We start from the raw sequence: 25,059 nt of genomic DNA, 5'->3' as shown, positions 1-25,059 counted from the left end.
ACACTGAGTTGAACAGGTAGGCTCTACCCTGGCTGCCCTGGAACGACTGTAGAGGGAAAAAGAAAGCAAGATGACGAGGCTGCCAACACACACATTACACCTTTTAAACGACCTCTCACACAAGTTAATGATGAAAACAATTAAAGCCGAGCAATTCCAGGTCATTTCTCTGCTACAACACAAGTCCTTTGAGTGCTAGGTGAGGGATGTTTTAATTGGATGCTTAAAATTGCTTCATTCATAACAGAACTTGCAAGCCATTTTAGATCAAAATTATGAAATTCAGGGGGGAGTGAGGGTGGGCGGATCAATCCAAATGTCGGTATTATCGATACTAACCAAGTACTTGGATCGGATCCATACTATTGTCCTGAGCTTGATCCTTAACCTCTGCCACCGATTTCCTCAAAGCGCCGCTCCTCTATGTAGTTAGGGCAGTCGTTCTCTTTCACACCCAGCGTCCCTGGCCATTGTCTGATTTTATGCCTGTTTGTGTAAGTTACAGGCAGTTTTGACACTCCTACCTGGCCTGCTGCTGCATTATGCCTGCCAGGCAGAACAGAGGGCCAATCTAAGTGCCCACGCCTACCAGAAGAGCAGTGTGATGTGAACTTTATTTTTTATTTTTTCAAAAACAGAAAAGGACAATGCTATGGTTCATATATGTGGAAAAGAGGCAATTTTACATAAACACATGAAAAAACTTCACCCTACAGCGAGCAACAAGCTGCAACCAAAAATGTCAACATGAAACTGTTCCTGAACAAAACCTTTGCATCCACTGTCACTATGGCAACAGACCCAAAAGGGCTTCTTCATTACATTGCTGATTCTTTGGTTTTACTCTCTCAACCTCTGCTTTGTAACAGTTTTTGTAAACAATTATTTCTTTTTTTATAATGTCTTAGATTTTATTGTTTACACTATTTGCACTTTCTAACTTTATTTCTAAAATATTGTGCAAAGAAAGGTACGTAGACCCCTCGCACTTCGGGTATCGCTGGTTCACTCCTTGGCAGATTTTTATTTGACTTTAGTTGTCTTTATTGTCATTGATATCAATGTATCGTGCACTGCGTGTAATTCCAGGCTAGTGTGGAGTTTGCACGTTCTTTCCATGCCAGGCTCACCGGTTGCATTCCAGGTCCCAAAAACTGCCATTTTGGTACCTGCTGTCCACTGAAAATTATATTGCAGTTGCACACTCCACAGTTAATGACCAACTATGTCGTTTTCAGAAAACAAATTAAATAAATTAGGTGAATTTGATGTAATTTTTGTTGAATAGCGAGTTGCAAAATGTCCGCCCCCAACGACGAATTGAAAAACAGATAGATATTTCTTAAAAATCTTTATTACACAAAAACATTGTAACTCAAAATACCAAAGTAGCAAAATGTAACAATAATAGTTTAGAATACAGATGGATATTGCTTCATAACTTTATTATGCAAAAAGGCATTGGTGGGTTGTGAGGACCTAAAAGACCTTCTCTGCTGGCCTAAAACTATTGGAATCATTTGATGTTAATTATATTTTGTTCATTAGTACTTATTAAATAATTCCAATATGTCCTGTTGATTTATTTTTATTGCTTCTCCCTTGGATGTGTTTTCGTATTAAAGCATATCACATTTCAACCATTTCTTGTTGCCAGGGCCAGAAATCTAGCTAGGGGGCTTTAAAATCAGCTCTGCAGGTCCTGAGACATAGAATAAGTTTTTAGCCAATCAGATTCTGAGTTGGCAAGTCAGCGCCTTCCAGAAAGCCTAACAAAACGTCAGCAGTTTCACAAACTACGATTGCTTGAGGGTCACTAATGGAAGTATCACAACAAAAAGGTGGAGAAAAAAATGGATGAATGCAAACGGACATTTTCAGACCTAAATGGATAAAAACACACAAAAAATTCCAGAAATACGACAAGACAGGTGCGATGTTCAGCATTAGCTTCGATGGTGATAAAGAAGAACTAGATGGAACTAATATGCACGGAAACTGTACAACAGAGCAATTGAAATAAGAAAATATAAGAGGATGAATTCTGTGCACAAATGAAAAGTATATTTGGTGAGTGAAATGTTGCTATATTCTAATATATATAATATTATATATTTTATGACGTTATTACGTACGCTTTATTAATATGGGTCCCTGCTGCAGCTGCAGTGAATGATTCATAGCCATAAAATAGTGATCGAGGGTTGGATTGATTCGCCCTACTGAAGGCCTAGGTACGAAACGCACAGCCTGCCACTCCAAAATCGATATAACTCAAAAGGACCGAGGTCAATTAAGCGGGACGCCGCCGCCGCTCGGCAATTACCTTGGAGATGAGCTCGTCGTGGTTGGCGAGATGTGCCCGGCAGTGGATGCAACTGTACGTCCGGTGGCAGCTGGGTAGGTAGGCCTGGAAGGTCTTGGAGCGCGTCATCCTGACCATGGGCGGGGTTGGCGGGCGGTGCAAGAAGGGACTGCCGGCCCAGGTCGGCTCACAAGGGAAGCACCGCAACACACAGGTGAGGGCCGTGGTGGGCGGTGGGGCGGGAGGCAAACACCTGCCACAAGAGAGGCGAAAATCAAGCTTACGGTTATGGGGTTGCACGACGGAGGTTTTTCTTTAATTCCTGTAAAACAGGGGTCTCAAACTCTATTTACTTGGAGGCTGCTGGAGCTGGGGTCTGGGTGCGGTATGACCAAATTGGGTTTTCCATTATTAAAGCTCTGATGAAAACATGCCACTGTTCCATAGGTATACATCCATCCATTATCTGCACCGCTATCCTCAGTAGGGTCGCGGGGGTGCTTGAGCCCATCCCAGCTAGCCTCGGGGAGTGGGCAGGGGACACCCTGAACTGGTTGCCAGCCAGTCGCAGGGCACACAGAGACTATTCACTCGCTCATCACCCCTAGGGACAATTTGGACCGGCCACTTAACCTGACATGCATGCTTTTGGAATGTGGGAGGAAACTGGAGTGCCCGGACGAAACCCACGTAAGCACGGGGATAACATGCAAACTCCACACAGGAGGTTTGATCTCATGACCTAAGAACTGTGCTGCGCACACGCTAACCACAAAACAGGGTCTAAAAATAAAAAATAAGAACAACATGAAAATAAACCAACGAAACAGTCAAAAAAAAGGAATCCATTATTTATGTGAGCTGCACTGTCATCAAATAGAAAATGTGTACTATTTATTTGTCGCAGAATGCAAACTACAGGATTTAAACTGACTAAAACACATGATTGTCCACTATCTTACTACTACGGGTACGTAAGAAAACAAAAAACCTATGAAAGGCCGGGTGAAAACATTTGAAAATCTGGTACAGTTTGGTCATCGTTTATATTTTTTTCCTTGTGATTATTAGCATTCTTTTTCGGTTTGCAAAACACTACAGGGACACTAGCGGTGAAATCCTACACACTGTCCCTTTAAAGCAGTGGTCTCAAACTCACAACCGAGGGGCCAATCACAGCCCTCAGGATAATAATTTGAGGCCCCCGCCTTGAAATTAAAGTTAAGGGGACAGTGTGTATTATCTGACCACTAGATGTTGCTATATTCTGTCATGATACCGAAAATGAGTGCAAAAAATAAGAATACAAACTATTGAGGCTTAAAAAAAAGTATTTTTAAATGTTGTTATAATTATTATCGTGCATTTCATTAAAGAGAAAGTCGATTTTATTTGACCACTTGGTGTCACTGTATTGTGCAAATTAAGTGCTATAAAGCACAAGGAAGAATACAAACTGGATACTATAAGTGACCAAAGAGCACAATTTTTCACAGCCTTTCACCAGGTTTTTTTGTTTTTCGGGTACCCGTTGCAGCAAAATGGGCTACAATTATGTCCATTACGTAGCGCTAAATAATACACACTGGGCCCTTGAAGTGCAGTTCATGTAAATGATTACTTTAATTAGGATGTATTTATAGAATGTTTAAAAGTAGATTTTAATCTTTTACTTCTGGTTTATGGTAAATTAGCACAATCATGTCATCTCTCTTTAAGTGAGACTCATTTAAAATGAATTGATTTTTTTGGGGAGCATTTAAAAAAAAAAAAAAAAATAGTTTATGCAAGTTTTCTAATTTTTTAATATAGTGTTTTTTAATGAATTAATTTAGTTTACCACTATGGGGCAATGAATAATATGCATTGTTCTTTTGAACTTTCATATGAAAGTGGGGGCCTCAACCTATCATCCCCCGGGCCTGCAATTGGACCCCGGCCTGCGAGTTTGAGATTTCAGAATAATTAATAATCAAGTAATTATATCACATAAATAATATTCATATAAACCTCACTAATTGCATGTATAAACTGTATATACATCTAGATTTATTGGAAAACGTTTGTGCAATGTTTGTCCTCCTACAGAAACGATATAATTTTCCATTATCAAATGGCTCCAGAGCTGCTAATTGCTGACCCCTGCACATGGGGATCTTCTTCACATTGGCATGCCATTGTAGTGTGGGGTCTACTTGTATTATCTTCACAAATGACTGCATCCAAACAATAATACAACGAGTACTTTATGAAAAGGAAATATTTTTCAACTGCACCCCGACAGCAACAAAACGTCCTCTTTTTCATAGTTCTCTTGTCTCGTGGGACAAGCTATACAAAACGCAACATGTCAGTTTTCTATTTGTAAGTAACAACAGAATGAGCTCTGGATGTTTACAAAATTGCCGTATCTCAAGAATCAAAAATGGCCGAACTTGCGCATACCAAGCATGAATCGCAAATCCGGTGTTGAAAAGGGGTTACAATCACTAAAGTGAAAAAGGAGGAAAAAAAAGAAGAGAAAGAAAAAAAGTAGGGTTTTGCGGGTTCTTTTTAACACATTATCCCCGAAAATATGGTCTGCATTTACATAGCGCTTTTCAAGTCAATGAAGACTTCCCAAAGCGCTTTACAATGTGTTTCACACTTACCCATTCACACACACACTCACACACCAATAGCGGCTGTGCAGCCATGCAAGGCACCAACCTGCTATTGGGGGCATTAGGGATTCAGTGTCTTGCTCAAGGACACTTCGACATATAACACGGAGGGGCCGTGAATCGAACCTGCGATCCCTTGATCCCAAGACGAGGGCTCTACCTCCTGAGCTAATGCGAATATTTACAGATCTACAAAAAAAAAAGATTAAAATAAAAACAGATTTCAACGTTTTAGATACTTTCCAAATTTAAAGTCAACAACTTAGAATCCTTAAAGAAAATTGCATATTGACCAATCGAAAAACAAATATCGTGTCTCGAAGGGAGAGGGTTCCTTATTGGTGGGGAGCTGACTCCCGTCGTTCACTTCAGAGAGCAAGCTAATAGAGCCGTTTCAGTCCCGAACGATACATCACTATTACAGAAGTCAAGTCAAGTCATGTTTTTGTATAGCCCTCTATCACAAAGGGTCTCAAAGGGCTGCACGGACAACAGAATATTGCAAACTACAGACTATTATTACACCATCCCCTGATCTAGAAGAGAAAACTCTAAAATCTTCAGCATGAGGAAAATGAAGAAGAAGGGACCACACATGAGGCCATCCCCCTTCCAGGATGACCAGGCTGCAATGGATGTTGCATTACCAGACAATAAAAGTAAGTAAAAAGGATGACCAGGCGTGAAAACTGTAACTCAAAATCCTCTGGGGATAAAAGATAATTACCTACGTAGATTCATAGGATTGTATGTTTTTTAAGAATAAAAGTGAGACATTAAAATGTTATCAAACTGAAAAATTATATGTCGAGACCAGATAACTTGATCAAGACTGGGCGCAGGTGTCGCTCGCTCAAGCAACGTTTTATAGCTTCTCTCCAGGGAGTCGGAAGCATTCAGCCGCCTACTGTGGATCCACTTTCGGGTGTTCTACCAGCTGGACATGCCTGGAACTGTTCCAATGGGAGGCAAACACAAAGAAACCCAATCAGATTTCTCATGATGATTACCATGTTTGTAGCATTTATTTCTAAAATTTTACGACTAAGACTTGATCTTGCTCACCGGTGGTCAGGATTGTACGCTATTCCCGCCGCAACCCGGGTTCTATTGACATCGCATCCACTGTTTCGCGGTTGTGGTCAAAAATATTTTTGACTGAACATTGCGCAAATACGGTTATATACTTCTTTAAAACCTTGTGGACCCAAACTTTTGAGTTCCTATTAAGGTTGTGCGTTCTACACAAATAAATGCAGTATTTTTCTCTCAGATGTTTTGTTACGAGAGGCCGTTTGAGAAGTATATCATACTTGCTATCACATTTAACATCATACTCTCACCCATGCACAACTAAACTCTCATACAGACACGATCGTACCCATGCACAAACACTACCATACTCGCTCATACATACTACTATACTCTCACACATATTACTATTCTCTCAAACACACACTACTATGCTTTTACACATATACTACTATACTCTCAATCACACTGCTATGCCTTTACACACATACTACTATATTCTCACACACACACCACTATCCTCCCACAAATATACTACAATAGACTTTCTCACACACAACTATAGACTCTCACACATACTATTATACTCTCTCACACACTACTATTCTTTCTCTAACGCCATTAAAATTGCTATTACTGTAGAGTTTTTTCAAACCTAGTGCAATATTTAACTCTAGTTACTTTTGGTAACCATGGCAATGCACACTGATTTGTGGGTTGGCCAATCACTAAATTCGTATTTAAAGTGTCTTCCTGTTAGACCAAAATCACTTCCTGTTTAACACTGCACATTTTAATTGTCCGTGTATGAGATTATACTAGTATGTGTAAGATAGTAGTGTGTGTATAAAAGTATAGTAGTATGTGAGAGAGACAACAGTAGTGTGTGTATAAGAGTATAGTTGTCACGGTTGCCATGGCCTCCAATTAGCCCCACCCGTGTGGCGCCAGCTGCAGCTCATTGACAGATTGGCTTTCCGTCTATTTAAGCTCAGTGCTCTCATTTTTCCTTTGTCAGTCCGTCAACGAACCTCTGCCCCGCAAGAGGTGGGTTTTGACTCGGCCATGTTTCCTGTTGGTATACCCTGTCCGGTATTGTTCCCGTTTATTTTTGTCCTGTTAAATATCGTTTTCCAGTTTCGTTCCCATCTATTTTTGTCCTGTTTATTATTATTTCCAGTTATCGTTCCCGTCTAGTTTGTCCTGTTTATTTTCGATATCCTGTTTCATTATCTATCCTGTCTGTCCTGTCCTGTCCGGTTTCGACCCCATCTGTCCGATATCAACTCGGGCAACTGGTATCGATCTCGTCGACCTCTGGCTTCCTATCATTTCACGCCAGACTGCTGCCAAACGTTTATTTTTGTCCTGTTAAATATAGTTTTCCAGTTTCGTTCCCATCTATTTTTGTCCTGTTTATTATTCTTTCCAGTTATTGTTCCCGTCTAGTTTGTCCTGTTTATTTTCGATATCCTGTTTCATTATCTATCCTGTCTGTCCTGTTCTGTCCGGTTTCGACCCCATCCGTCCGATATCAACTCGGGCAATTGGTATCGATCTCGTCGGCCTCTGGCTTCCTATCATTTCACGCCAGACTGCTGCCAAACGTTTATTTTTGTTCTGTTAAATATCGTTTTCCAGTTTCGTTCCCATCTATTTTTGTCCTGTTTATTATTCTTTCCAGTTATTGTTCCCGTCTAGTTTGTCCTGTTTATTTTTGATATCCTGTTTCATTATCTATCCTGTCTGTCCTGTTCTGTCCGGTTTCGACCCCATCCGTCCGATATCAACTCAGGCAATTGGTATCGATCTCGTCGGCCTCTGGCTTCCTATCATTTCACGCCAGACTGCTGCCAAACGTTTATTTTTGTTCTGTTAAATATCGTTTTCCAGTTTCGTTCCCATCTATTTTTGTCCTGTTTATTATTCTTTCCAGTTATCGTTCCCGTCTAGTTTGTCCTGTTTATTTTCGATATCCTGTTTCATTATCTATCCTGTCTGTCCTGTCCTGTCCGGTTTCGACCCCATCTGTCCGATATCAACTCGGGCAATTGGTATCAATCTCTTCGGCGTCTGGCTTCCTATCATTTCATGCCAGACTACTGCCAAACGTGCATGACTTCCCATTTCCCATAAAATAAAAGGCTTGTGTGAGTGTTTGGGTCCTGATCCTGTTCTGGTTAATGACAATAGTAGTATTTGTGAGAGAGTATAGTCGTGTGAATGAGAATATAGAAGTATGTATGAGAGCATAGTAGTGTGAATGAGAATATAGAAGTATGTATGAGAGTATAGTAGTGTTTGTCCCTGTGTGCGACTGTGTCTGTACGAGAGTGTAGTTGTGCATGTGTGAGAGTACGATCTTAAATGTGTGAGCAAATATGATTTCCTTCTCAAACAGCCTCTCATATTTCGTCATGACCGGTCGTGTGGTTTTTTTTGCGGTTTGTGTGTGTGTAAGAGAAAGAAGGTTGGGGGCCTTGGGGGAGGGTTTACTGACATGTGTACTGAGCACTGCTTTGTGCCCCAATCCCACTCAGCTGGCACCGAGTCGGACAAAGGCGAAAAGGGCATGTGTCCCTGCTTAATTTATTTATATCTTTCATACACCCACCCCCATCATTAGTCAAACCTTTATCAGATTCTCGCCAATGCAATAACACCCATCACATTTTAGGAGTGCAATAAAACGGTCTTTCTTTTTGTTCTCCAGGATAGACAGCTGTCCTTCCATTCAGGGCTTTATTAGTTTTTCCAGATGGTTCTTTCAAGAGTGAAGAGAGGGAGATAGGAAATGGTCCAGCTCGTCATCGGCGTCATTAGTGGAGTGCAGTTACATTTCAATGACTGATCTGCTCTCATGTGATAAGTGAAACTAGGAGGCAGCACCACACATTTATTACAATATTATATTTTCTAATTGGCCAACTGAGCTGCTATGACACATATGTCAAAGTTGTTGCCCACGGGGCAGATGTGGTCCTGAGAAGGGTTTCTTTGGCCCCTAGGATGATCTTGATTTATTCTCCTTGAAAAAAATGGTGTTTACGTTAATAAACCGATGTTTGTTGTTTTAACTATTGTCTGTTAGTTTGACTATTATACCTCACTGTTGTTATCGGTCAATGTGGTTGCTGTTCTTTGATATACACACCCTTTGGGGGTAGTTCTGTTTTTGTAATCTGGGCGATTTAATAAAAAGAAAAAGTTTGGGGTAGGTATATTAAAACAGATTCGTAATTTGCAGTGTGGGGAACAACACCCTAATAAATATAGCTGTTACTGTCAAGAACAGGATCAGGACCCAAATGCGTGACGTTCTCACACAAGCCTTTTACTTTACGGGAAATGGGGAGTCATGCATGTTAGGCAGCAGTCTGGCGTGGAAAGACAGGAAGCCAGAGACCGACGATGATCGATACCAAATGCTCAAGCAGATATCGAACAGATGGGGTCGATACCGGACAGGACGGGACAGACAGGATTGATATTAAGACAGGAAATCGAACTTAAACAGGAGAAACTAGAAGGAAACTGGAGAGAATAAATAAACAGGACAAAAAGAAACGGGAACAATACCGGACAGGAAATACCAAAAGGAACAGAACTGAGTCAGAACACACGCAGAGGTTTGTTGACGGACTGACAGAAGAGAGTGAGAGCACTGAACTTAAATAGAAGAAAAGCCAATCTGTCAGTGAGCTGCAGCTGGCGCCACATGGGCGCGGCCAATTGGGCACCATGGTATCCATGAAAGTTTCGTAATAGGGTTATTATTTCAGTAACAGGGTAATCTGATTAATTATTTTTCTGTCCCTACAACACTGTTACTATTACTGATGTTCAAAAGAGGTGGGTTACTTTGAATAAATTGAAACGAGGCGTGTTAGCTTGGACGGGTGTTTACTTTCGTGTCACTCACAGGTAAGCCATAACAGGCAACTGTAAATATTAGGGGACACAGCGCAAATGCTTGGTAACATTGTGGCATTATGGGGAATGTAGTTCTTTTGTTATTAACCACATAACATCACATAGAGAGAGGAATTAGCTGGTCATCTTATATTGTTTCACTTTTTTTTTTTACTGGGAACAAATTATTTGAAGTGCAGATCCCTTTTACTACTTGACCAGTTTTTTAGGTTGTGAGAGTTTGATTTTTCTATTTTACACTGTAGTGTTAAACACACTTTAGATTGATGAACTGTTTACTTTTGCTGTGTGTAAATACTTGGAGCACAGTAGCTTATGTCTACTCGAGCAATTGTCCGACTAGAGATTGTGATTTATTCTACAGAGTGAAACTCACTTTATATTGTTTTACGGTATTATAGCACTCGTCTTGGGATCAACAGATCGCAGGTTTGATTCCCGGCTCCTCCGTGTTATATGTCGAAGTGTCCTTGGGCAAGACACTGAATCCCTAATGCCCCCAATAAGCAGGTCGGCGCCTTGCATGGCTGCATAGCCGCTATTGGTGTGTGTGTGAGTGTGTGTGTGAATGAGTATGCGTGAAGCACATTGTAAAGCGCTTTGGGAGGTCTTCATTGACATGAAAAGCGCTATATAAATGCAGACAATTTACTATTTGACTTTGTGTACAGTAGCATATGTCTACTTGACCAGTTGTCTCAGGTTGTGAGAATAAGATTTAACTTATCAACCCCCCTTTAATTGTTTACTGCTTTTTCTTCTTTTTTATATATTGTTTTTGTTGCACTTTAAGTGTAGGATCAATCTGTTGCTGGTGAGGTGCAATAAATATGACAAGGTCCTATAACACACTTTTCTATTCACCTAACTGTAATATAGTTTAGAAAATGTCAAATTATTTAACATACAACAACTTCTTTACTCCTTCTTGGCTGACACTATGTAAACTCAATCCAAGCAAGAATTCTTGCGTACTCTTGGTTTAGTAGCTCATACCGCAAAGACAAATGTGACCTTCCACCTTTGTAACATTTACATGTCTGTGTGATTTTGCACACAAATGTGTCCCGACCTCCCAGAGCAATAGAATAATCCGGGTCAGTTTACGGTGCTAATCTTTCCAGTCGCCCGGGCGGGCCACACAAGTATTCTAAGGGCTCGGTCTATTTGGTATCGTGGAGTGAGTACAGCATGAGTCTCACAGTTGTGTTAGGCTAAGCAGATTAACTCTGCGGCCTCATGCCGGACTTGTACGTGAGCGAGCTTTCATGCCTCCATTGCTTGAGTAAATAGGAAGCGTGCCTGCAAGTGTGGACAAACACGCCAACGCAGCTGCTCGCGGAGGAGACCCGCAAACGGCTACAGTTTGCGCGAGTTGTTTTGAGATCGAAAACATGAGTAGAAAAAAAGTGGGATTTGTGTTTTTCGGGACAACAGTTGTTTTCCTTATCTTTAAGAAACATGGACTTCCTGTTACTTCTGTTCTCGTTTTTATGTTTGAATGCAACGTGTGTATTATTTGACAAAGGGGCCATTTTAGGTTCAGAGCTTTGGGGGTGCTGAGCATCCAGCAGGGTTCCAACAGTGTAAGGCCAGTAAAATTCAAGACTTCAAAAAAACTTTTTAGATGCCTTTTGAAATCAAATTTAAGACTACGTCAACCAAAAAAACAAACGACAAAAAAAAAAACACTTGAATGAGAGGTAATTTTAAACAAATGTTTATTTTTTTATGTATTTTTTGAAGCCTATCCTGTCCTTCACTCGGTTTGTAATTGGGACAGGTGTGTCAGATCTCCACACACCTGTCCCTAATTACTCTGACTCTTTATAAGAACACTATGAACAGCACCCAATGTCGGGTGATTTTCTACCTTTGTTTTCCACTATCACCTTTTTCCAGTCCATCATGCTTTCTGAGGTTTGTTTTCTGGTTCAGACAGTATTATTGTTGCTTTTGAGCACTTGTTTACTTTTTTGAGGATTTTATAATTACATACCATGATTTTTTTATTACTGTGAGGTTCCTGCTTCCCTGCGTTTGGGTCCACCTCTGTGATTTGACATCCAAATGTCGCTGTATTGTGTAGTGTAACCGAAAACGAGTGCTACAAAGCACAGAGGAGTATAAAAGTTTTGGGGGTTTTGGGCGTATCCGTAGCAGCAAGTGTTGTTTTACCTACGTTAATTTAAGTAACCATGGCAATTGCACACTGATCTGTGGGTAAACCAAACGCTTAATGGGAATTAAAAGTGTCTTCCTCTTAAACCATACTTCCTATTTAACACTGCACATTATGAGAACATACAAGTATGTGTGCAAGTATAGTAGAATGTGTAAGTATGTATGTAGTAAAAAAAAAATTCATACATTAAAAAAATATATTGATTTTAATCCAAGGTAAGTATATATGAACTATCATATAAAGTTTACATTCTTGTAAATTGAGTAATTTGCATTTTTTGGACATAACATGAGGCTCACCGAGAGGAAGCTGATTGTCAGCCAGCTTGCTGCTGCGGGTACCCCATAGACCAAAAAAAGGCAATAAATGAGAAAGAATTGTGCTTTTTGGTTACTGTGAGTCTTTGTAGTTTATATTCTTCCTTGTATTTTGCAGCACTCGTTTGGAGTTACTATACACAATACAGCGACTTCTAGTGGTCAAATAATTGTATTATATTACAAATATTAATGTTTTATGGATAAATCTATTACTTACTTGATTGATTTATTTTCATATTATTATTATTACTGAATTTTCTGCACCATAAGGCGCACCAGATTTTAAAAGGGACCCGCAAAAACTAGTCTTTTGTGATGTATTTTTCTGAAATAAGGTGTGCTGGACTATAACGCGGGTGGAATCAAAACAATAGTAAGAGCTTGAATGTTATGGAAAATAAATAAATACCATATTTGTGCAATGATTGATCAGTCGAAAAATATTGTAAAACATTGGATGCAACGGGAATTAAACCCGGATCCCGGCGGCAAGAGCATCAATCCTTTCCACGAAAATACTAAGGATTTACATGAAATATGAAAAAGCATTATATTTTATCTCATCGTCACACTTTATTTTATTAACAGTACCAGAAATAAATGTTACAGCAGGTGTGCTTAGACCATTTCAGCATGGAAGCTACGAAGAAAATGACCAAATCAAAATGATATACTTAACAAAAAAAAATCAAGAGCAGTGTAGCATTTTAAAAAAATGTCCTAATAATTTAATTGAATGCTCACAATATTTCTTATTGCACATTTTAAAAAAATCAAATATATTTAATCAAAATACTCTTTATAAAATAATGTAATAAAATAGTAAACACCATAAGTCAAGTTGGTCTTTTTTCAATTGCCAATGTTTTTATCCAATGATGCTCTTGCAAGAAATGCGTAACACTGTGCTGCTGTGGTGCAGTTATATTAATCGGGGGGAAAATCAATATCCTGTACTCAAACTAGGCAAATATTTATATTTGTGGCTAATAACCAAAATTCCAACAAATATACCTAAACAATAAATTGAGTAACAGGATTTCTTTTTTATTTATTTGTAAGTCGTATTGTCAGGACTAGAACGGAGACAGGACCCACTTCCATTACATTTCTCTCAATTTTATTGGAAGAAAGGAAAGGGTTGCCCCCACGATCCGATGATCGCTGGGTGCGGGAAGCAGGTCTCTCCGAACGCGGAAGTGGGACTTCTGTGGCGAGCAATGGCGGTGTCGGGAACGGAAAAAACAGGTCAGTACATGGTAACCGTGAAAGTTATCATGTACTGACAGGAGAGCAAAAACGTGGTCAGGGTCTGAAACAAGTCGTAAGCCACGAAAGGAGAGTAGACGTGGTCGGGGACAAAAAGGGTCGAAATCCGGGACAAGAGAGTAGACGTGGTCAGGATCAAAAACAGGTCAAAGCCAAGGCACAGACAGGAGCAAAAAACAGGTTGGATTCAGGGTCGAAAAAAAAGGCTTGCCTAGTGTAAACTGAGGTTTGCAGACGGACTGACAACAGGGGACAGATAGGAGTGGGTTTAAATAGGGACAGAGAGCCAATCAGAGTCCAAGGCAGTTGGCGCCAAAGGATCGGGCACAGGTGAAGCATATCGGTAATCATGACACATATTGATGATCTGCATTTATATTGATAAACTCTAACATCATACATTTTACATCATATTAATTTAAATGCAAATATTACATTTTATCTAGACTGTAAATCATTAAATACTTATTACATCATAAGCAAAAAATTAAAAATGCTGTCCCAAGATCTACCAGCACTACCTCAATGATCCACCGGTAGATCGTGATCTACGTAATGGGCACTGCTTTGTTACAGAATAGACAAAATAGAGAGTCGGTCTGAAATATACGAATACAAGCAAAAAAGCACAATGATGAAAACAAATTATTTCTTAGAACACAAATTAACATTATGACATTAATTAATTTTCGTAAATGGTTACTGTGCTATCTCTACTTAAAAGGCGCATGTTGAAATTTCTGGCAAATTTGGGGTTTTTTGCCTCACAGTCCGGATTTCTTTTTAATTCTTAGTGTTTTATTTGGTGTAGGGTATTTTAAAAAAACATATATGGATCAAAGCCCGATTTGGCTCCAACCCACCCATACCCGAGCTCCGACAGCCCCCCGGGTCATTTGAGTTTGAGACACCTGCCTGTCCATTTTCCACCATTGTCTATTTTGGTCCCCCGCTTGTGCACTTCTGTCAAAAGGCCTCATCAAGCACACAATTGCATTTGTTTTTCCTGCCCTGCCACTGTCTATTCATCAGTCCTACCGCGTGTCCTTTGAGGTCACCGCGTTGCTCGTTCTGGTCATTTCGGAGCGGCGTTACAAAGAGCTATGCGCCACGAGCCTCACCAGCCGAAAGGCCCCTTGTACATCCCCACAAAAAACCTTTGTTACATAACCCCCTGATGCCGTTTGTGACGAAGATCGGGGCAAAACGGTGAATGCGAGTCAGGCGGGGACATAGTGGGAAGTAGACGTGTGCATCGAATACTGTGCGTAAGCTACGCCCACGAGCATAAATCAGCAATCCGCCTACTTTCATTGAAATCCCAGATCTGTGGCACGGTGGGATGATAAATGGTAAATGGACTCCATTTATAAAGGCGTTTAACCAGTCACTAAGGACCTCCAAAGCGCTTTACAATGCATTTCACACTTTACCCATTCACACACACACTCACACGCCGTTAGTGAAGTCAGCTATGCAAGGCACCAGACCTGCTTATCAGTGAGATTGGGGGTTTAATGTCTTGCCCAAGGACACTTCGTTACTTAACTCCGAAGAGCCAGGAATCGAACACGGGACTTCTTTTGTCCCAAGGTGACCTCTCTACCTCCTTAACTACTGCGGCCTGGAGTCACTTGGCTTCTTAAACAAAACTCGACCTCACTTTATGAGGGAAAATTCAGTTCAGGAGCAGTCCCAGAGGCTACCACTAGGGACTGCTCACTGCTCGGGACTGCTCATTGCCAGTATCAGCTTGTTCTAGTTTGCACATGCAAACTACTACAGTCCCAAAAAGAACAATATTGTAATGTGTGAACGTTTATTTAAAGCCCCAGTGTGTAATAATTGACCGCTAGATGGCATGTGTTAATTGGTGCGAGCGAGGCATAGTCCACATAGCACAATGTTGTGGCTGAATGCTTGACAAACATTCCATTGTGTAAAAGAAACACCAATTTCTTTACCTGTGATTTATTTTTAGAGAAATTAATATTGTTATGATAGTTCATCTATTATTGCCGAGTACTCAAATCAATGTTTTTCCTTACTGAATGAATGTTTTTGTACTACTAAGAGCCACTTAATGTTACACACTTTCCCTTTAAAGGTGGTATATGTAACTTAAAAGCATATTTACTTCCAGACGCCATCCTCTGACCGAAATTATTGCAGCTCCATTTGCTGCATGTGAAATTCTTAGATGCGCTGAAATGAACTCTTCCTTTTCCATCTTTTTGGGGTTTGGGTCGGCATTTGGACTGTATTTGCAACAGTCATTTTCTTATTTTCACCATTTTCATCATACAATTAAAGAAAACGCACCATGTGCGTCTTATGACTCTAAAATGTGAAAGATAGTGATCATAACATCGAATACAAGAAAGAAAAATCATGTATGATAAGTAAAGTATTTTTCGGGATAATGAGGCGCACCCCCCCAAAAAATTGTCCTTTGTGATATATTTTACAATAAGAGCTAGGGTTGCATAAAACAAATAAATAAATACATTTAAATTAGAATAATCTATTTTATCAACAAAAGTTAACATAATGACATTTGGTTTAACCATTAAATTCATCTAAGCAAAAAAAAACAAATAACATGTTAATCACGAGAAGGCACTCGAAGAACACTTCATATGTTTCTCAAAGGCAAAAGAGTTAACCGTGTGCAGTACCATTTAATTGTATCTGCATTTCAAATTTTATACTCCGTGTTTTCTGGTTTATAAAACCCACCGGATTAAAGGGCAGCTTTCAAGTTGCTGCCATATTTGGATTTTTAGGTGCGCCTTATAGTGAGTAAAATACGGTACTTCACTGACAACATGTTTATGGGATAAAAATGACACAAGTACATGTTTTTACAAACATAATGGCCTGGTGTTGGCAGGCTTGGCGTTACTCGGGCTCAGTATTGCCGGACATGCTACGAGGTTGTTGGGGCCGTGGTTTTTAGAAAAAGTACCCTAGAGCCTTTATGGAGTGCCAAAGAGCAGTATGACCGCACGCAGCTAAAGAGCCGCTTGTACACAAAAGCAGATAATTAGGGATTATGTCAGTATATTAGTGGTGCCTTGACACTCCCAGAGGCCTAAAGTACAACTGTGTGAATTTGAAAGAAAATCGGTTCAGTCGTTTCAGAGCCTAAAAGCCACATACAAACACACAAACATGCATGTAAATGGTAATATATATATAATAGTGTAAATAACACTTGTGTAGCCCTAACCTTTTATGTAAAAAAGTGAGTGTCTCCAATTGGTTTGGCAGTTCCATATCAGCCAACACTCCCGAATTGTGAATCGATGGTGACGTGAAGGCCTTGAGTCACTGTGTGTGAGTGTATTTGTGTTCCCTACTGTATGAATCAGGTCACAGGCAGTGTCACACTTTATCTGGGCCAGAACTTTAGCCACCACACGGAGCCCAGATGGCAGGGATAACTGAGCTCAGCAATCCTGTGCGCATGCGCACACGCAGGCAGGCGCACGTACACCGTCATGGGTAGTTCGCGATTGAATCGGCTTTACGCTACAGCTCTTTGAAGAAGTTGCTTGCTCCCTTGAAAACTCTCTCTCGCTCTGGCTCTCTCACTCTTTCTTTGTCTCTTTTTTTTCTCTTACTCTCTCTTTCTCCCTCTTTTTTTTCCCTTTCTCTCTCTTTCACTCACTCTTTCCTCTCTACACACACAAACACAAACATATATATATATATATATATATATATATATATATATATATATATATATATATATATATATATATATATATATATAGATCTCATCTCATTATTTACACCGCTTATTCTCAGTAGGGTCGCGGGGATATATATATATATATATATATATATATATATATATATACTGTCTCTCTCTGTATTTCCCTCTCTCTTTTCCTCATTATCTCTCTCTCTCTAGTTATCTTTCTTTCTGTTTTTTCTTCTCTCTTTTGCCTCTCTCTCTTTGCCCTGACTTACTCTGACTCCCTTTATAATGCTCTCTCTCTCTCTCTCTCTCTCTCTCTCTCTCTCTCTCTCTCTCTCTCTCTCTCTCTCTCTCTCTCTCTCTCTCTCTCTCTCTCTCTCTCTCTCTCTCTCTGTCTCTCTCTCTCTCTCGCTCGTGATTGGTCAATGTGAAAGGCATCATCTCTGTGTTGTTAGCTTTGTATAAACAATTTGAAGGTTAAAATCAGGTAAAAAGTTAACTTATAATAAAACAATAATATATTATGATATCATATATCATATCATATCATATCATGGGGCAAGCAGCTGGTTGGTTAGCGCGCAGAATTTAATTCCAACTACTGCGGTTTTCCCACTCAGAGTTTGCATATTCCCCCCATGCTTGCGTGGGTTTTCCTCTGGGCACTGCGGTTTCCTCCCACATTCCAAAAACATGCATTTCAGGTAAATTGGCCGTTCTAAATTGTCCCTAGGTGTGAATGGGCGAGCGAGTGGTCTGTCTCTGTGTGCCCTGTGACTGGCTGGCAACTGGTTCTGGCTGTCCCCTGCCCACTGCCTGAGATCAGCTGAGATGCGTTCCAGCAACCCACGAACGATAGATAGATATCAAATCTCTTATCTTATCTCATCATACATCATGTCATATCATCCCAGATAGTATCATAATATATTTTCGAATGTATGCATTTTGTGTATAACGTTTTGTTATTATTGGTATTTTGTCATTTAGAAGGACCGTTTTGGAGCATCACGAGCCAGTTCTTTTCAGTGAGCCGAGACGAAAGAGCCGGTTCTCTAAGGAGAACCGGGATTCACATCACTAACGTACAAGTTACGTTCTATCTGACACCGAATTCTAGAAGACATAACGCAAATAGTCAGAACTAAACTTGCATCGATGACATAAGCTCAATGCATCACAACGTTCACTATAATGATATAATGAAATTGTGAATATGTTTAATTGCTGTTAAAAGTGTCGAGAAAAAACGTTCAAACCTCACATTGTATTTTTCTGTTAAAAGTGTCAATAAAAATGTTCAAACTAAAAAATACGAACAGTTGCGTGAACGAGAGAACCAGCTCTTTTGGCTCGGCTCACTGAGAGGAGCTGGCTTTTTCGACTGCCCAACAGTTCATAATTTTCTTTTTGTGTTTCAATAAATATTAACAATAATAATGAAACATTATGCACCGCATTGATTTATTTTGAAAATTTTTTATGCAACTTTATCATGATAGACTTAAGTGTTTTATTATACCCAATTCATTGTAACCGTGTATTTCATAAACAGTGTGATAAAATAAAAATGGCAATCAATCAATTGCCTAATTTAAACTTTCAAATTGTTCATACCAAGCAAACAACAAGATATTTTGCCACTCATATCACCAGTCACGCTTTTACAAGAGACAGAAAAATAGAGAGCGAGAAAGAGATGGAATGGGAAGAAGATAAAGACTGAGAGAGAAACAAAGAGAGAGATCAAGTAATAGTGGGTGACATAGAAAAATAGAGAGAGAGAGTGAGAAGGAAAGTGAGAGAGACAGAAGAGAGAAAAGGAGGATGAAGGAAAGAAATAAAGAGAGATAGAAAGAGATAAAACACAGAGAGAGAGAATAAAAAAGGAAATGAAGGAAAGGAATAATGAGACAGAGATAGAAAACACACAAAGCGAGAGAGAGAGAGAGAGAGAGAGAGAGAAAGAGAGAAAGAGAGAGAGAGAGGAGAGAGAAAGAGAATGGGAGATAGAAAGAGAGAAAACACAGAGTGAGAGTGAGAGTGAGAGTGAGAAAAAGAGAGAAGCGAGAAAAAGAGAATGAAGGAAAGAAATAAAGAGAGCTAGAAAGAGAGAACCACAGAGTGAGAGAGGGAGAGAAAGAGAGAGACAAAGAAAAGAAAGAGAAAATGAAGGAAAGGAATAAAGAGACAGAGAGAGAAAACACACAAAGAGAGAGAGAGAGAAAGAGAGGGGAGAGAGAAAGAGAGGGGGGAGAGAAAGAGAGAATGATAGAAAGAAATACAGAGGGATAGAAAGAGAGAAAACACAGACCGAGAGAGAGAGAGAAAGAAAAGACAGAGAAAATGAAGGAAAGAAATAAAGAGACAGAGCGAGAAAACAGAGAGAAAGAGTGAGAGAGAGAGGAGAGAAAAAGAGAATGACTGAAAGAAATGAAGAGAGATAGAAAGAAAGAAAACACAGAGCGAGGGAGAAAGGGAGAGAGTGAGAGAGAAAGAAAAGAAAAAACGAAAGAAAGTAAAGGAGAGAGAGCAAGAGAGTGAGAGAGAGCAAGAGTGAGAGTGAGAGTGAGAGTGAGAGTGAGAGTGAGAGAGAGAGAGAGAGAGAGAGAGGGAGAGAGAGAGAAAGAGAGAGAGAGAGTGAGAGAGAGAGCGTGTGGTAAAGGGAGTCGGATCCAAGCTCTCGTCGTTCAATTCAAAGAGCTGGTTCATGGAGCCGATTTGTTCGCAAACGATCCATCCCTGGAACGCGCACTGTGACGCGCACACGATCAGGACTGACGCCAAAAAAACAACAACATGAGAATATGATGTGAATGACAGATTAAAACTGCGTATGAAAGTATAAATAAATCAATGCAGGTTGAAAAGAACCAGCCCCGGAATAAATAGCACGTTTTGGGAAACAGTGCAGGTTTTGTAAATAAACGAGCAGCAGACTTTTCAAGCCTCCATCACGACTCCGATGATTAAATTCAGTGTGTCACCGCAAAAATAAAGCAAAGTGATGACAATAAGGGGAACAACGAAGCATAACAAATACTTTTACCTTTGTAGGGAAGAAATAAGGACCAACGCGTAGTCCGACAATGTCGCACCTCCTCGTTTTCCAAGTGACAGTGCCAATGCGAAACGTTGATCTGTCCTCCTTTGCAGACGAAAGGGTTTCGTCGTCTTCTCTTGTGTTGTGTCTGCTCTTTGGGGCCCAGGCAAGTCTTGCACAGACGCAATGTTTTGACGCGAAACGATGCCCAGCAGTTTTGGAGGAGGACGCCAAAGTGTGTGTAAACTACCAGCCGGTGCAAGATAGTTCTCTTACGTTGCTGCCACGTTCGCTATACACAATAGACATTTCCAAATATTTCTACCCGGTCTTTGTCTCTTCTTTTCATATATTTTTCTTTCGTGTACTCTTACAGTCCTAACTACAAGCATATTTGCTATTTTTTGTTTTTCTTGATACAGTGAACGAGTGTTTATCTTACGGGTTATGTTCCGAAAACAAGCCGTGATCAAAGCTGGCTGGTAAAAATATACATTTACAGTACTTTCTTACATTCATTTGAGTGAGTTTTAAGATAATTTGTACTCTTAGAAGTATTTCCGAATCACTATAAGTTTTACTTTTACTTAAATAAATTTGTGAAGTACTCTGGTACATTAGGCTACATTGAACCCATTACTAAAATACCCCTACCTCGACAAGCGTCTGTCTGTCTCTGCTAAGGCTCATTTATTTTTCAGAAACCTTGTCTCTTTTATCTAGATTTAACCACTGACCCAAACAACTTCCAGGTGGCACTTGTGAGCAGGGTTAGGAATCTTTTTTTTTACTGTACTGTAGGCGCACTGTATATAGCTGTGGCCTCACATACATGTTGTTTTTAAATCCAGAGAAGGTTTACATATACAAAAATGTAATTTAGTGTTGATTTGATGTACTTTTATTATTTTATTTATTATCTAATTGAAATGTTGTTGTTTTTAAAAAACAACAACAACACATAATTAAGACGTTGCTGACGAGCGACAGTTACTCAGTACTTGAGTCATTTTTTACTTTTACTCAAGTACTCATATGCGGTCCCTTCTCCAAGTTTTTTCATTTACCTTATGTTGAGGTTTTGAGTTTTCCCTTGCCCTCGTGTAGGTTTTAGATCAGGGAATGGTGTAATAATAGTCTGTAGATTGCTATAATCTGGTTTGTGTAGCCCTTTGAGACTCCTTGTGATAAAGGGCTATACAAATAAACATGACTTGATTGACTTCACTTAATTATTTGCATAACTACGATTTAACTTCTGCTTGAGTCATATTATTCTGAAGTAAAATAATTTTTCCTTGAGTTAAATATTTGGCTCCTCTACCCACCTCTCATCATTCATATGTTTACAATCCACCAGACACATTTGTGAATATCTTAAACATCTTATGTGGCGTATCTGCTTTGCTTTAAAATCTTGAACTTTTATTAGTTATAGATCAACGATAATTTGATCCAAATTATCAGTAGCTAAATCATTTATTTGCAATAAATACCGCACATAGTTGTATAATTCAAAAAGTCGGCGATCGGTCGCTTATCTTGACTCTGACAGTTGCATCTTTGTTTGGGGACGGACTGGAGAATGATTGACATGCTAAACAACCAATCACATGAGTAATTCGGCATAGCAACACTGCGTTCATTTGCTTAAAAATACGGCTCTTTAACTACAAGTTCAGTGACACTAGGTTCATGTTTAACGGTTTAATCTGCAAACGAGTTAAACTTTCTTTTCAATTATGTTTCATAACGAATAGTACTCCAAAACTGTATAAATATTTATTTGAAGAAAGCAAAAACAAGGATTTGCTGGCCACGACCTAGTATTTGCCATTAATTAACAACAGTGTACGATATTTAAACGCCTCAAGTACAATAAAGTAATTTTTTTTTCACACTGTGTGCTGGGGAACAATAGTGTGCCGTGATACTTTCACTAATGTGCCGCAGGAAATTGCCCCATTTTAATTTGTTATTATTTATTTAAGATATACATGTCATTGTTTTGTTTCAGTAATCAACCAAGTAACTGTAACATTCATCAACATCAGTAGGTGGCAGCATGTAACGTTTTATTTTCTTTTCATGAGGTAGTACAGGGACATATATTCAATGCCATGATTATTTGTATAGCCCTTGTTTTGTGTAATAAAGCTGTTTAAATTCGCACAACAAAAAAGGTAAAATAGATGGAACAAAGTAAAAATATTGCACATAATTTCAATGAATATTTTCAAGTTTTTGCCGAGTAAAAAAATAATAAACAAAAAAATGTAGAACGTTGTGAAAAAAGTTCAACTGACGATATTTTTCTGACGATTTCAATTATTATTATTTTTATATTATTCTCGGAAAACGAGATTTGAAAAATACGGTAATCATGGAATAACAGGTTAGAATCATAACAAAATCCCAAATTACAGCACAGCTATTAACCAAAATGAAAAACTTGTATTATCTCTGGACCCACGGTGAACACAAATAATAATAAAAACTTTAGTGTCAATTTAAACTTATAAAGAAAACATGAAACCGGTGCCGAGAATTAATATTTAAACATTTTGAGAGCCTGGCTCAAGAAAGGTTGAAAAACACTGGTCTAAATTGAAACTTGCTGTCTCCCTCTTGTGGCGAAATTGTTACAATCGTTAGTATAGCGTTTCATCATTTAAATTTTCTGCGCCTCTTATCCTCACTAGGGTCGCGGGGTCTACCTTCTCATGATATTCTAAAAATGAATTATATGGTATATTTCAGTTTTGACGTATTTGACGTTCTTTTATCTGAATCCTGACTTTGTTTTTCATGTATCTAAATACGCTCTTGCTCAGCATAATTGTGCCTTTGCTGTGGTTTCCCCACGTGTTTACGAAGAAGGATTCCGCACAACAATAGTAGCCTACAGTTATCTCATGATAACTAATTTTTTTTATTTTTCGATTTAGATGGTGGGCAGGAAAGCCCAGTTTTTCATTAGAGCCCAAAATTATTTTTGCATGTTAAAGCATTGGTTCCTAAGTGTCCCCCAAATGGCACACTTTTGGTTCGCCTGTACCTCTCCTTTGGAGAGCTTGTGTCAAATGTTCATGTTTTTTTAGTCAAATTTGAAGTGGAGCTGGGAAAGCCTTTGGGCTGTAATCCTGTTGCGTTATTCAGGCCCACCACCCTGCAACACTAATATACCAGGCATATTTTTGGATTCAAGTCATGTTTATTCGTATAGTCAAGTCAAGTCATTTTTATTTGTAAATCCCTTAATCACAAGGAGTCTCTAAGGGCTGCACATGCCACAGATTATTGCAAACCACAGACTATTATTACACCATCCCCTGATCTAAATCCTACATGAGGGCAAGGAAAAACTCACAAACCTCAACATGAGAAAAATGAAGAAACCCTGAAAAGTGACCACACATGAGGTAATCCCCGTTCCTGGATGACCAGGCTGCTACGGATGTTGCAAAATCAAACAGTACACAGATATTGTCAACGTGAAATATAGGTCATTCATAAGGAATAGAATATAAGTGTGTTCTAAGCCTAGGTTTAAACAGTTCCACTGAGGTTGCAGATTGAATCTCAGTGGACATCCAGAAATATTGAAATAATTGTTGCAAAAGTGTGCACACTGGGTCTGGGTAAGGTTAGGCTGCATTTCTCACAAAATAACCTCCAAAAATGAAAATAAAATATTACCAACTAATAAAAATATAAGGCAATGATGAAATGATCACAATTCAGATTGTAATGCTTGTCTTTAACCTTTAGTTCTCTGAAAACGACCTGTTCTGGATTTGGCTTCTTGCCCCAAAATTTTATGTAACATTTAACTCATAGCCCTTAATCACAGAAAAAAATGGGCAGACATAAGATTTTGTTTTATTTGTGTGTGTTCAAACTTCATATCAATAGCCCAATATCTCCTGATAGGTCAAAAGAACATTTTAATCAATCAGTATCATTGGGGGTTGCTAAGAATTCTGAATAATTGAATAAATATTTGTAATTCAAACCTGGAAGGGGGATTACCACATGTGAGGTCCTTTCTCAAGGTTTCTCTTTTCTCCTCACACTGAGGGTTTTGAGTTGTTCCTTGCCCGCATGCTGGTTTAAGATCAGGTAATTGTGTAATTGTAATCCTGTGCAGTCCTTTGAGACATTTTTGTGATTAAGGGCTATATAAATAAATGTGACTTGACTTGACTTGTAATGTAAAAGCCTAAAGTCATGCAATGCATATTGTATGCTATAATACACAAAAGTGTTTCACCAGTGATTTGGGATCTGGTATTAGTATTGTCATGTCAAGTCATGTTTATTTGTGACGCCCTTAATCACAAAGAGTCTCAAAGGGCTGCACAGACCACAGATTATTGCAAACCACAGACTATTATGACACCATCCCTTGATCTAAAACCTACACAAGGGCAAATAATACACAGATATTGTCAACATAAAATATTGGTTATTCATATGCTATGGAATAGTAGTGTGTTTTAAGCTTAGATTTAAACATTACCACTGAGGTTGCAGATCGAATCTCAGGGGGAAGAGCATTCCACAGCACCGGGGCCCGAATGAAGAACGCTCTCGAACCTGC

At 39.2% G+C, this 25,059-nt stretch overlaps 1 protein-coding gene across 1 annotated transcript in view; it reads right to left on the bottom strand.

The window, feature by feature from the left end:
* Positions 1–20,686, bottom strand: part of ypel2b (yippee-like 2b) — a 31,749-nt gene extending 11,063 nt beyond the window's left edge. Inside the window, exons 1-3 of the mRNA XM_088346132.1 lie at positions 20,463–20,686; positions 2,327–2,558; positions 3–46 (exon numbers count right to left, since the gene is read on the bottom strand). Coding sequence (XP_088202258.1) covers positions 3–46; positions 2,327–2,443 — 161 coding nt within the window. The 5' untranslated portion in view covers positions 2,444–2,558; positions 20,463–20,686. The remainder of the gene's footprint in view (positions 1–2; positions 47–2,326; positions 2,559–20,462) is intronic.
* Between the last annotated feature and the right edge of the window lie 4,373 nt (positions 20,687–25,059).

This window comes from Urocampus carinirostris, chromosome 10 (assembly GCF_059441175.1).
Source record: "Urocampus carinirostris isolate Australia breed hairy pipefish chromosome 10, RoL_Ucar_1.0, whole genome shotgun sequence".
Taxonomy (NCBI): Eukaryota; Metazoa; Chordata; class Actinopteri; order Syngnathiformes; family Syngnathidae; genus Urocampus; species Urocampus carinirostris.
The sequence above is the reverse complement of the archived record's forward strand: the minus strand, read 5'-3'. Positions and strand labels throughout refer to the sequence as shown.